Source organism: Octopus bimaculoides, chromosome 1, assembly GCF_001194135.2.
Source record: "Octopus bimaculoides isolate UCB-OBI-ISO-001 chromosome 1, ASM119413v2, whole genome shotgun sequence".
NCBI classification, from domain to species: domain Eukaryota; kingdom Metazoa; phylum Mollusca; class Cephalopoda; order Octopoda; family Octopodidae; genus Octopus; species Octopus bimaculoides.
In genome coordinates, this window is record NC_068981.1 from 85,878,684 (window position 1) to 85,893,776 (window position 15,093).

Sequence of the window (15,093 nt, forward strand, 5' to 3'; positions counted from 1 at the left end):
TAGGCACAATGCCATCACGATTTCGCTTTCGCTTGCTCCAACAGGTCTTTGCAAACCGAGTTTCGTGTCCGTCAAGTTGCTTTAAATGTTCAGTTTTTTTAGTTTTTTGATTTTGGCGAACTTCAGATTTTAGAACTGGCAAACAAAGATATTCCTGATTTTCTTTTACAGTATTTTTATGGTTTGTTTTTATATCCTTTTACTTTATTAGCCTTTTGATAAAAAACATCTTTTAACTTAAGTTTTGTCTTATCTTTAATTGTTTGTAACTTTTTTTAACAAATAATCTAATGAAACCACAACTACAGAGCTATTGCTTTTTAAATCCAGACTTGAACCTGGTTAGCATGCTAAAATGTAGCCTGTTGATTCCACATTGTCTGTGTATGTTGTGTATGATTTCTAGTAATATAAGAAATATATGATTAGTTAAATAACAAGTAAAGGAGTTAAAGTTCAGTGATTCCATAACTTTAGGAACTGAAGATTTTGTGTACTGACTCCACAGCCTTGCAACTGTATCCCTAATTTTAACATTCGCATCTATTGAACAACTCTCGCATATTATTCTCTCATTATAGGCTGTTATTAATTTCCCATTTGGTGATGAGTGTCTGCTCTGATAGTCATCAGAGATCATATCTTCTGTACAATGCAGTCAACTAAAGAAGTGATCTGATCTATCATGGTATTTTTAGTATTTCAGTTAATAGTTTTTGTGGTGGCCACATCCATCTATCTTCTGTACTCTATAAGTTCTCTGTTTACTTAGTCCATGTGAACATTTGCTAAAGTTAAGTGTAAGCTGACCTTATCTCTTTCCATACTCTCCTTTCTTTGATTCCATGTTTTTCCTCCTTTTACTACATTAAACCTTATCACACATATCTTTAATTAACATTAGGAGATTCCTTCTAGAAATATGTTTTGTGTTTATAACTATTTTCTGTCTCTTCCTGTTCAGAACAAAGTTTATCTAGTTCTTAGCTTTTCTTAACTATTGCTAAACCAGTCTACTAGTTTCTTTTGAAGTCATAATCTCCAAGAGCACTAATGAGCATGGAGGTAAAAGAGTGCATTTGTTGTTACATCTCTCTACATGTCCAGTACTTGCTCTTTCACTTGCTTGATAATATTCTATCCATTCATCTGCAAAGCTCATAGGAAGGGAACTCTCGGATGCACTCCCCAGAGGGTCTTATTAGAAGCAGCCATCAACAAATGTTCCTACTGGATACCAAGAGAGATCCCCAAGGCTTGACTGTTTTCCTACTATCTTACTCACAGCCTACTCCCATGTCTCCTGCCTTTTGATGTTGCTGTTAAATCCGTATAGTGTGAATATTTGGTCACCCGCACTTTGTTGAGGATGAAAGCTATGCTGCTTGTCAGCTAACTTGCACTTGTCAGTGTCCCTACATCGCTTTTCCAGACACCTAGTGTAGACTTCACTGGGGAGGCTTAACAAGGAGCTTCCTCTATTATTAAAGCACTCATGTTTTCCTTTTTAAAAATTGTGATTATCACTCTTAATTGCCATTGATTTGATGCATCTCCAGAAGGCCAGGCTACTTGGCATACATGGGTAAGCCAGAGAATACATTCTCTCTTAACATCTCTGGCCAAATTGCATTCTCCCCAGTATCCATCTCACTTTTGATTGCTTTAATTACTCTTATGACTTCAACATTTGTGAGGGTAGTCTTTGGCTTCAAATGCACTTTGTGTACACCTGAAAGTGTTATGATCTGATATTGGAGCTGGGCAAAGAATTCTCTTCATCTCCTGAAGATGCACTTTTCAACAGAGGGAAGAAATACAATGACTTCCTAATGTCTTGTATGGAGGGGGCTTACGTAGCTGGCAGATCGTCTGCCAGAATACCTTATTTGTTGCCTGAAAGTCAGATTCCACCTTAACCTCCAAATCTTGTGACTTAGCTTTGGATGTCTTTATTGTCTTTACATAGAGGAAGACTTGTTTTCAAGCCAAGCTCACTACCTTTTTTTGGTGGTGGTGGGTGGATGGGCAGGGGCGGGGGCTGATAAACAACACCTTTAACTTCCTTGTTATGACAAGAGTTCTCCTGCATCATGGTGCAACATCGAGCTACTTTTGTCCTCACCATTGAACACTGAAGAAGAAACTGCTGAATGACCTCTACTTCATTTCAGTATCCTCAGTTTGTTGAGGAAGTTCTCTGAATTTGGATGCAGCAATGTCTGTCAAGTTAATGGTGTGGGCTGATATTCTTGTTTGAGGAATATATGTATATATATATATATATATATATATATATATATATATATATATAGTGTTGTGATCGATACATTACTTATCAATTATTCCGAGATCAATTTTATCATTCGCCTTAATTACATGACTTAAAGTGATATCTTGTTTTTATTTCAATTAAGACAATTAGACTATTGGCATGTTTTGTTTTAATCTCCTATTACCAGCAATCTGCAGTTAATGAGAAGAAGCAGTATTGTAATGAACTTCATTGCAGTCATAAAAGATCTTTACTAGCTCTATCTGATGTTATTTTTGGAAGTCTCAAAATCTACTTAATTCATGTCATTGCATTTGAAAAAAGTATTCATTATTTTCTTCAATATTTCTTTGTCTATGTTAGATGGGGACTTATTTAAGGTGTTACCAACTCTTACCTGTTTTTCACGGAAGGGATTTGTTAGTCCACAGGTCTTTAAAAGTGTAGAGCAATGGGTTATAATGCCAAGCCATGAAATATCAGCATTTGTGCATGTTCACATACACACATTTTCCTTGGTGAGTCTAAAATAGATCTGTCAATTCTTTTATATGCTGATTGAAAGTCAGATCTCAGATTAATCCCCAAAACATCCCTTGAATCAGCTTTGGGTATCTTTACTGTCTATGCACTGCAGGTGCAAAAAAGAAATCTTTCCAAGCTAAGCTCTGTTAAGCCCTGTTTGCTTTCCTACCACATGGTTCTGGTCCCAATGTGTGGCACCTTGGGCAAGTGTCTTCTACTACAACTCAGCTGACCAATTCCAAAATGGGTGCTTTTACATGCTACTGGCATGAGGGCCAGTCAGGCAGTACTGGCAACGGCCATGCTCAAATGGTGTTTTTTACGTGTCAGCTGCACAGGAGCCAGTCCAGTGGCACTGGCAATGACCTCGCTTGAATGCTTTTTCAAGTGCCACTGGCACAATTGGCTGTAAGGCGACACTGGTAATGATCACACTCGAATGGTGCTTTTTATGTGCCACCAGCACAGAAGCCAGACAGCTGCTCTGGCAACGATCCTGCTTGGATGGTGCTATTAGCGCTCCACTGGCACGGGTGCCAGTCATCTAATTTGATTCGATTTCGATTTCACTTGCCTCAACAGGTCTTCGCAAGCAGAGTTTTGTGTCCAATGAAGGAAGGTATGCATAAGTGGGCTGGTTACACCCATGGCATAGGCCACGGGTTATGGTCTCACTTGGCTTGCTGGGTCTTCTCATGCACTGCATATTTCCAAAGGTCTTGGTCACTAGTCATTGCTTCGGTGAAGCCTAATGTTCGAAGGTTGTGCTTCACCTACCTCTTCCACAAGTTCCCTCAACCGCTAGGGTGTGGCACTTTTTCACACAGCTATCCTCATCCATTCTTGCCACATGACCATACCAGCGCAGTCGTCTTTCTTGCACACCTCATCTGATGCTTCTTAGGTCTAACTTTTCTCTCAAGGTACTTACACTCTGTCGAGTATGCACACTGACATTACACATCCAGCGGAGCATACAGGCTTCATTCTTTACAAGCTTACACATGTCCTCAGCAGTCACGGCCCATGTTTCACTGCCATGTAGCATGGCTGTTTGTACACATGCATCTTACAGTCTACCTTTTACTCTGAGCTAGAAGCCCTTTGTCACCAGCAGAGGTAAGAGCTCTCTGAACTTTGCCCAGGCTATTCTTATTCTAGCAGCTACACTTTCAGTGCACCCTCCACTGCTACTGACTTGGTCACCTAGGTAACGGAAGCTATCAACTACTTCTAGTTTTTCTCCCTGGAATGTGGCAGAAGTTGTTCTCTGCACATTTTCAGTTTTTATTGCTCCTGAGCATCTGCCACATACAAAAACTACCTTTCCACTTAGCCTTCCTTTGATATTGCTGCACCTCTTATGTGTCCATAGCTTACACTGGGTACATCTTATAGAGTTTCTACCTACGCCTTTTCTACAGATCGAGCAGGTCCATCTAGCTGAAGGGATTTGTGGTTTGTCTGCCTTACTACTTATTAGGACTTTGGTTTTAGCTAGGTTGACTCTAAGGCCCTTCGATTCTAATCCTTGCTTCCACACCTGAAACTTCTCCTCTAATTCTGATAGTGACTCAGCAATTAGAGCAAGGTCGTCAGCATAGAGAAGCTCCCAGGGGCATCCTGTCTTGAATTTCTCTGTTATTGCCTGGAGGACTATGATAAATACGAGGGGGCTGAGGACGGATCCTTGGTGAACCCCTACCTCTACCTGGAATTCTTCACTGTCCTCGTTGCCAACCCTCACCTTACTGACAGTGTCCCTGTACATGGCTTGCTCAGCTCTCACTAACCATTCATCTATCCCAAGTTTCCTCATTGACCACCAGATAAAGGATCGGGGGACCCTGTCAAAGGCTTTCTCCATGTCAACAAAAGCCAAATACAGAGGTTTATCTTTGGCTAGGTATTTCTCCTGCAGCTGTCTTACCAAAAATATAGCATCAGTGGTGCTTTTCCCTCTAACGAACCCAAACTGCATCTCATATAAACTGAATCTCTTCCTAATTAGTTGGGCTATGACCCTCTCTGTGACCTTCAGCTGCAGGAGAAATACCTAGCCAAAGATAAACCTCTGTATCTGGCTTTCATTAACATGGAGAAAGCCTTTGACAGGGTCCCCCGATCCCTTTTCTGGTGGTCAATGAGGAAACTAGGGATAGATGAATGGTTAGTGAGAGCTGTGCAAGCCATGTGCAGGGACGCTGTCAGTAAGGTGAGGGTTGGCAATGAGTACAGTGAAGAATTCTGGGTAGAGGTAGGGGTCCACCAAGATTCAGTCCTCAGCCTCTTCCTATATTTATTTGTTATTAACATCTACTTTTTCATGCTCACATAAGTTAGACAGAATTTTTCGAGGTGGATTTTCTATGACTGGATCCCCTTCTTCTTGTCAACCCATACCTGTTTCCATGTATAACATGTTATATATTTATAATCTATATCCTATATACTAGTATCCTCTTATATATTATGCTTTAGGTTATATATATAAATGTGTACATATCATGTGTATCCTCGTTTTAGAAAAGTTATACCATATCCCTGTGCATTGTAAGAAATATAAAATAGGTTGGTGACAGCATAGGAATCCTGCTGTAAAACTGAGAAAATTCATCACCATGGAAAAGGAGACATAAAATGCAGTTGATGATGTTGATGGAAATTACATATTGAGTTAAACTACAAAAGAATTATTTCCCACATTGACACAAAACAACAAATTGTAAAGGAAATGCATTTATTATACACAGTTGGTACTTATTTTCTCTACTGCAGATGTCAAAGTCAACCCTGGTGAGAGTTGAACTCAGAACACAAAGGAATATATCTACTGAATAAAGTAGGACATTGTGTCCAGCTGTTTCATTATCTTACAGACTAGACTGATTTTTAACAAAAGGCCAAGGCCAAATATACCTCGGGAAGAAGTGGAATGGATTTTATTAATTCAGTACATGAGTGGTACTCATTTAACCAACTTCAGAGGGGCTAAAATGTACAAACTAAAATAATGTAATAACTTCTAGCAAGAATTTTCATCTTAGAGGTTTTATTATTTTCCTGTTAGCAGGAAAAAAGTGGGATTGGTCTGATTAGTTGTGTTTTCTTACAATGAGGTATGGCTGTGTAATTAAGCCTTTAGCATTCAGATTTCTTTGTCAGATGTATTGCTTATTTATTCACACTGTTTTGAATTAATCACATATTATCTTGTAGCTTCAAGATTCCAATGGTGTGTTTGTATATTTTTAGAATGACATTGTAGGTTATGTGTGAGAAGTTTGATCTGGTCTGCTTTAACATAGAGCAGGTTGAATATTTGGGCAGGATGTGGCCGGATTAAATGCTGTTTGCTGCCCAACCATGTGGTTTCAAGATCTGTCCCACTAAGCACTTTGGGCAAGTATCTTCTGCAATATCCCTGGGCCAACCAAAGCCTTATGAGTGCATTTGGTTGATGGAAATTGAAGAAAACTTGTTTTATGTGTACATGTGTTTTTGTGTGAGTGATTTTGTATTTCTCTTGTTGCTTTCTGATTGTAAACAATGGTTTCATGAGTGATCTCATTTGCTTACTGTCCACTATGAAAGCATGTCGTAGGTTCTTGACATATCTTGACAAGTTGTATGACCTTTGTAAACAGAATGCAGGTTTCAATGTCATTTGTTGCCAGTTCTCCATGTAAGCCAAGCTGGCCTGTTAGATTATTTCACTTGGGAATTTGACAGAAAGGGCATCAAGCCTTAGAAAATTCTACCTTGACATACTCTTGTCTGGAAATGTAGACATTAAAATGATTGTGACCTCGCCTGTACTGGTGCCACATAAAACGCACTCATTGCACTCTGCGGGGTGGTTGGGGTTAGGAAGGGCAACCAGCTGTAAAAACCATGTCAAAACAGACACAGTAGCCTGGTGTAGTCTTCTACCTCGCTGGCTCCTGTCAAACCTTTTAACACATGCCAGCATGGAAGATGGACATTAAATGATGATGATGATGATATTTATAGTAGGAATTAAGAGAAATACCTGTATAAATATTTAGTTCCTAAGTAGGCTTTACATTGGTGAAGGGATAATGATAATCTATGTGGAGCTCCTACTCATACAGTAGTAGTTGTATATTTAACTCTACACACAATATATCTAGTATATATAAATCACAGTATGTGTGTGTATAATGACTAACACATACATTTCCACAGTTCTCAACCGATTTTCATCAAACTTTACACACACATTACTTATCTCCCAAGGATGGTCATGTACTATAACATTTTGCCCAGAACTCCTGCGTAAATGGACATAGTTTTCTGCATGTAGGGTCTTCCATACTTTTTTAATCTTTTATAAAAGTGAAAGGGTCTAGTCTCTTTATTTCCACTGTCCACCTGCCACGATGATTAAATTGACTAGGAACACTGTTTGTGATGAATATCCAATACCAAACAATCTTAATCTCCATATTTAAACTGCATTCAACTTTGGCAAACTTACCTTTACCTATTATGAATTACTTGAAAGGTAGTGTTCCCTTCTCTCTCTCCTATTTGTTGATACCTTTCTTCAAATACCAATGCGTTGTTTCACTTTAAGGATTTTTATTTACTCATCCATTATGATATTTCGACTATTGTCTATTGTTTCAAATACGTTTTAGTATTGTCGTTCTAGCCTTCTTTAAACAATCACATATCAATCAACCTTTAAATAAGAGTTTTGCTTCCACTAGTGAAAGCTATACATATCTTTCAGAAAGCTCCATATCATTTTAACTTTATGCAGCATTCACTGTTAGTTTATGCACAAGTTATGTGGGGAGACAGAATAAAGGGGCTTTTGTTCGCTTATCTCTCCAAAAAAAGTAGCTCCCATTGCTGTTGAAAAAAATAAACTTGCAGAGGGGAAGTTTCAACGTCTTCCTTCAATTTCATTACTCCATTTATTGTGGCTGTTTCTGACAAGAAATTTCACTTTCATGTAAAACAACTACATTTTGTAGTCATTAACCGTTGTTGACTCCCAAAACACTTCAGTAGCTCTACTTTACATCGCTTGCAAACTTTGTATGTTCTATGATCATTAAAGTGCAACGACCTCCACAATAACTGGCCTTCAATTTGATTTTCCGTTCCTAGGTTAATCGGAAATGTAGATTGCTGTGTGACTCATAAACCTTCTTGGTAGTTCAATTATTTCATGAAAAAAATACCACCAAAGCAACTTAAACTGTTCAAAGGACAGGTGTGTTTGCTAGTATGCTTAAGTATGCGATGGACATGCTACCTACTGCGTCACCGATATATATATATATATATATATATATATATATTAGTCCAACCCATGCTAGCATGGAAAGCGGACGTTAAATGATGGTGATATATATATGTGTGTGTGTATAATATATACATGTGTGTGTGTGTATCTTACGTTGACTCAGACCCTTGACTCCTTGATGGAGTTGTAAGGGCACTGCTGTGACAAATGGTAAGTCTTAGGCATTTGTAGACCTGACAGGAACCAGCCAGGTAGAAAACTACCCTAGGCTACTGTGTCTGTTTTGACAAGATTTTTACAGCTGGATGCCCTTACTTACACCAACCACTCTGCAGGGTGGACTCAGTGCTTTTTACTTGGCACTAGCGCAGACAAGGTTAGATTTGGCACAATTTTTATGGCTGGATGCCCTTCCAAATACTAACCACTTTACAGTGTGGACTGAATGCTTTTTACATGGCCCCAGCACTGGATGGGTCACTAAGTAACTCACAAGACAAGGAACTTTGAGGAGGGGAACTCATGTCAGAGGATGAAAGGTTAACCTGTGACATAGAGACAGAGAGGCAGAAACAAGTGTCTTGTTATAATGGAGGGGGTGTTGTAGGAGGTGATCTAGTATCAGGTGATGAAAGGTCAGAGTGTGACAGAAATAGAGAGGTAGAAATAGGTGTCTTGCTATAGAGGAGGTACATGGTTACCCAGTGAGAGAGGAGGAGAGAGAGGTACAAGAAAGATGACAAAAACAGGTGTGCTGATGTAAAGTAGATAGAGAAAATAAATTTACACTACATAAGAAAAATTGCATCTTGTAAATGGCGTCCATTGTCTGTTTTGCACAAATGTACCCTTTCTAAAGCATTTTCCATGATACCCCTTAATGTTTCAGGTTCCAGTTCTCTGATTTCAGCCTGGACATTATTCTTAGGCTCTTGATTTTTTTTTTCTTTGAGATGGCCCAATAGGAAGTAGTCAGGAGCCATCATTCCTGGAGAACACAATGGCCAGCATATGTTGCAACCACAGGAAATTATTCTCTCAAAAATATGCTTGACCAGTTGGATTGTGTCCTTGCTGTGTGAACTATAGCCCTGTCCTATTGTAACCATATGTTAGGTTTATCTCAACATGCTGGGAGTATGAAATTTTCTGTCATAAACCAATATTCATCTCCCGTAACAATGACAAGGTCCCCATTGTTGTCTTCGACAAAATAAGGTCTGATCACTTCTGATGTAACCCCACACCAAACCATACACATAAGGGGATGCAATTCCCTTTGGTGAATTGCCTTAGGAGTTTTTGAACCTGAAATCCTGTTTGTTAATGAAGCCAATCAAATGAAAATGTGCTTCATCTGACACTATCAGCTTGTGGATAAATTTGGGATCTTCTCTTGCTAATTCTTGGAATCTAACTGCATATTGTAGGTTCCACTTGTTGCACCAACAGAAAAAAGTTTAAGTTTTCAGAATATTTTATCTAAACTGATTTCGCATTGATGTACTTGGGTCTTCTTCGGCACTTTCCTTTACATGCTTGACGGTGGCTTCATTCCTAATGGAGTGGGGTCTGCCAGTTCATGGAAGTCTGCTCTGAACCCTGTCCCTCAAAATGACCAATTAAACGTTTAATCATTGATTCTCTTGGAGAGCAAAATTTCACAATTTGTGTTCACTGTTCAGTTGTGAACTTTTCTATAGTTAATCTCTAAGGTCTAAAATAAAAGAAATTAATTTTCAAAGAAAAAAAAAAAAAGAGAGATAGGTTATTAAATATTGCAACCCTTTTGTGACTTTTGACCCACCCTGTATAATAATAATTCTTAAAATACGAAAGGCAGCTGGGTTTTCTATTTTACTTAGAAAATAATTTTTACATCTGTTTTTCCAAAGGTGGAAATTTTCTTAACCTACTGGAGTATTTTGATAACAATCATTCAATAGTGAAGTTATACATGTATATAGACACTTACACACATGCTGAGTTGAGTGATGTGCTTTATCTTCAGATAGAATGCAAGGTTTATTATTACTTGGTCTGGAAACATTGCTTTTACTTCTTGACCATTGTCTTCGAAGTATCCTTTGTTAATAATTAATTCTGCATCTTGTTTGTGGCTGTTAGGTTCTTGGATTCGGAATCCCGACCTAGTTTTGATCCCTACTTGACCTATTTTACTTATGTTTCAAATGCTTTTGAGAAATATGTTAACAATATACAATCCTATATACTCTATAGATTTAAGGAATTGATAATTAGTATTTAGTTGATAGATTATCAGAAAAGCCATCTGAAAGGCTAGTGTTTTGTGTCTTTGTCGTCAACATTATATTTTAGTGGCCAAGATATTCTCAAAAAACCCAGTTCATCTAGTTGCAAATAAGTACTTCAGAGTAGCTGGAGCAACTAACCACTCTACATAGTAGTGCTACAGTAAAATTGACAAGTGGTCTTTTAAGTAGGCAGTGCTGCGGGGGAAAATACGAAAGCACTTTTGTGTTACTTCTATAGAATCGATGCAAGAAAACCAGTAAAGACAACTAATTTGTTATCCTCCAGTAACTTACAAGAGGAGTTGCTGTTATACTAGTTACTTATATAGTTAATTAGGTTGTGTAATAAGTTATCTGTAATGGCTACCATAATAGCATTATCATCCATTACTACGATACTGAATAGCCATCAAGGGAACATAATATGCTAGAATTAATAACCAAATATCCTTCAGATTACATCCTACTGTCTTTTAAAAAAAAACAAATTAACACATCAAACTTAGGTACACAATCGGGTAGCTTTCTTTAACTATATGGCTACTTGACAGAGTTGACTTTAGGTTTTACAACAATTAGAGTACTGAATGAATACATGAAAGTCAATATGACAAGTTACAGACAAAATAAAAGGAACAGAAACCCTGCAGTTATATTTGGTACAAAGATGTGGCGTGTCAAACCATGTTCTTGCTGAGACAACTGTTCCAGAAAGTTTGAGCTATGTACGGACTATCCATACTTTCAACTACGAGAAGGACTTTCATAATCTCCTCCATTTGGTGTTATTGAAGAAGCTAGGTGTGGGTTAATTATTAACTAGTTCATTCCAGAGGTTATAAGCAAGGTCAGGATTGGCAGTAAATTCAGTGAACTGCTGTAAGTGGTAATTTTTCTGACATGATACTTTTATTATTATTTGTAGGTATATTCTGTACTGTGCAGAAAACATTTCAGTCTGTATTTTTAGATAGATATTTAAAAGATGCTCTACTAGGGGCATTTAAAAGTTAAAACAAGAAAAGTCAGTAATTTACTCTACTTCAACTGTTAATGTATCATATAATGTTTTTTTTTGTTTTTTTTTTACTTATCCTGTGAGAACTTTGTAGGAGTGGTCAAATATTTATTAGTAATATAGGGAAATAAAACATTCTTTGAGGATTGGGATGGGGATCATTTACCATGGAAAGAAAAATTATATATTTTGAGAACTAGTTTTGTTTGAAAAGAAAATCAGGACATAAGACCCTCTTTATTATGTATAGATGTAAATAGAAATGAAAATGATAGCCTGTGAAGATATTGAAGTAATACTTATATAATTGAACTTATTCTTGTATAATATTATATTAAGGCAAATATTGTGAAAACTGTTTTTGCATCATCAGCTTGATATTTGTTTTACAATGTTAGTGTATGTTAGATGTGATCTGAAGACTACTGCATTCCACATCTAGTACCTCTTAATGCTTGAAAAACCTGCCTGAGCTATGCTGGTTCTATTGATACTTTTAATAGTAGTTCCAACTACATTGCTTTGCACAAAATTTTTGCTAAGGTTTTTCACAACTGGATGTCCTCCATACTTTCAGCTGTTGTAACTTTACATTCAAGATGTGTTCATTGTAACATCAGTTGCAGAGAAGTTTCCCCCCCCCCCCATTTGGGACCTTCTGTATGTGCAAAGCAGTGAGATGGATCAGCTGTGTTTTATTGAGGATATTGCAAAAAACTAAAAGGACAATTGGTGTTTTGTTTGCCTTAACCCTAAAGTTATATTTATGCCATAAATATATTTGATAAAAACAGAAATAAATTTTTTTCTCAAATGCGTGATAATGCTATAAATAGCGTGATCAGAATAAATTATCCATTTATTGCAGAAAAATACGCTACTGGCCAGCCATGAGACTTGAACTCACATCTCTGTGATTACACGTCAAGTGTTTTACCATTAAACTAAACTGTCCAGCAACGAATTCTTCTGCAATTTTAGAACTTATAAATTTAGCTTCATAAGACGCTAACGTTAAATTCAAATGGCTGGCCAGTAGCGTATTTTTCTGCAATAAATGGATAATTTATCCTGATCATGCTATTTATAGCTTTATCATGCGTTTGAGAAATAAATTTATTTCTGTTCTTACAATACATCTCAATGCTTCTAAAAAAGAACAAACTTTGTTTGTTTACTTTTATCGTAAAGTTGAATATATATTTGATAAGTTTTGAATCAACAGAAAACGTCTAACATTTGTACCTGTTAATTACCTTTTTATATGGACTCCTTCTGCTTTTTGTTTTCTCTTATCATTTTAATAATAATTCAGCTGACTTGCTTTAATTATCCTAGGTTAGCTGAATTTTTTGGATGTCTTCCGTTACATCATTATTATTGCAGTGCAGTTCAATGAGTAAAGAAAGTTATTGAATTATATTCTGTTCCTTGTGTTGTACTTTGTTCTTGACAAAGGTACTGAGCTGTCAGAGATGCAACATAATTAGTAATGAATGGTTCAAAGAGTAGATAAGATACTTTGTATGCAGTTCAGATTGTTTTACATTCACTGCAAGAAATTATAAAAATTTGGTTTTAGTTAAGACTATCTATTAACATTTCGCTGTCATGTTTCTCTTATGGTATTGTTTGCAAGTTTGTTTTTGTATTACTTATTATCTGCTAAGTTAATTAATCTAAATGTGTTACGTCAGAGAATTTCCATAAAATCATGTGCAATTTACTATCCAGTTATTTGTATTGTTTTTAGCTTCCAGTAGCATTTAAATAGTACAAATAATGTTTACTTACCTCCCTTTCTAATGGTATTAATTAGTTGTTTTTTCTCTCTCTCTCTTACAGCTCTGCATACGATGTAATCACAGGGAAAGATGTTGCTATAAAAAAACTGAGTCGTCCATTCCTAACTTCAATCCATGCCAAGAGAACGTATAGGGAAATTCGCATGTTACGTTACATGACACATGAAAATGTAAGCTATACTTTTTTTTTTTTGTAAATATGAGAAGTGAAAGAAGGTAGCGAGCTGGCAGAACTGTTAGCATGATATGTTGGCACTCTGTCGCTTACGATGTCGAGGGTTCCAGTCGATCCGATCAACGGAACAGCCTGTTTGTGAAATTAACGTGCAAGTGGCTGAGCACTCCACAGACACATGTACACATAACGTAGTTCTCGGGGATATTCACCGTGACACAGTGTGACAAGGCTGACCCTTTGAATTACAGGTACAACAGAAACAGGAAGTAAGAGTGAGAGAAGGTTGTGGTGAAAGAGTACAGCAGGGTTCACAACACTGGGAATCGAAACCGCGAGTCCGCTGCCCTAACCACTGGGCCATTGCGTCTCCTGTTAGCGTGATAATATTGTAAAGAAAGAGTCTAGGACTATAGTAAAGAGTGTAAGGGACATAAGTAAATTGTTTTTATTAAACTGCAGGATACTCACTACTTTTTAACAGAGTGCATAGTTTTTATTTACAAGAGCAAGTCACTGCTAGATGTAATGAGTAAAAGTAGATCTGATACTGTGGAGCTCACTGAACCTTTTTAGTCTCTTCCTTAAGTGAAGTCAGTCCTGATCTAGCAGGCCTATGATCAAAGGCACTCCAACTATGTCCATTCCATCTATTTGTACACCAGGAACTATATTGTTTAACATATCCTTTTATTTTGAAATAATAGGATATGATTTTTGAGGGAGATGTGGTTTTCTTCTGCAGGTCAAGTGACCACATAGAGACTCTTGTTGGCTCAAGCATCCTCATTTGTATCTCTACTTTAATTTTCTGTACATGGTTATTATCTGCATGCAATCTTAATACCTGTTGTCAGAGTTGAGAAAGCAACTCTGAACAACAAAGTTGCCAGGTGAAGGAAAAGGTTGACAGTGAAATTGAATATAGTATTTTCTCAGTTTTACTGTCTATCTTTTCCTTCATCATCCTTTAACGTCCATTTTCCACTCTTGCATGGGTTGGACAATATGACCAGAGCTGGCAAGCTGAGGAGTTGCACCTGACTCCAGTCTGATTTGGTTTGGTTTCTATGGTTGAGTGCCCTTCCAAATGCCAACCCCTTTGCACTGTGTGCTGAGTGCTTTTAAAGTGGCACTGGCTTGTTAAAAGTTAATAACTATGCACTCTGTTTAAAAGTATTGAGTAAAAGTTAAATGTTAAATTGTTTTTGACATAAAACGATCATTTGTATATATATACTTCTTTCTTGGAACGGGATCTCAAAGCTATAAATGATAGCTTGTAAATTTTGGTTTGAAAATCACTTTTGGATAGAAAAAGTCAAAGATTGCTGTGCTTTGAGATCCAGTTCCAAAACAGAATTCCATGTTCTTCAAAAGTTTATAAATTCTTGACATGACAGGATATATATATATATATATATATATATATATATATGAGAGAGAGAGAGAGAGAGAGAGAGAGAGAGAGAGGTACTTGCATAGCAAGTGACCTGATTTGAGATCGTGTGCTGGAACAAAAACAATTGCAACGTGGAAGGTGTTTATAAGCCATTTAGAATAACACACAAAAACCATTAGATTCACTTCAACATTTAATTTTAATTTGTCAAAATATTTTCGTTACTTTGAGACCGCGACCTGTTCACTGACAAAATTCTGTGTTGCATCTGCACACATGCATATGCATCTACACAGATGCATATGCACACTCATGTACACATACATATATACATAC

At 37.1% G+C, this 15,093-nt stretch overlaps 1 protein-coding gene across 3 annotated transcripts in view; it reads left to right on the forward strand.

Moving 5' to 3' along the window:
- The window catches only part of LOC106868575 (mitogen-activated protein kinase 14), a 97,709-nt gene that overhangs the window by 6,675 nt on the left and 75,941 nt on the right, over positions 1-15,093 (forward strand). For all 3 annotated transcript variants that reach the window (XM_052967957.1, XM_052967955.1, XM_052967961.1), the window contains exon 3: positions 13,221-13,350. In XM_052967957.1, coding sequence (XP_052823917.1) covers positions 13,221-13,350 — 130 coding nt within the window. The remainder of the gene's footprint in view (positions 1-13,220; positions 13,351-15,093) is intronic.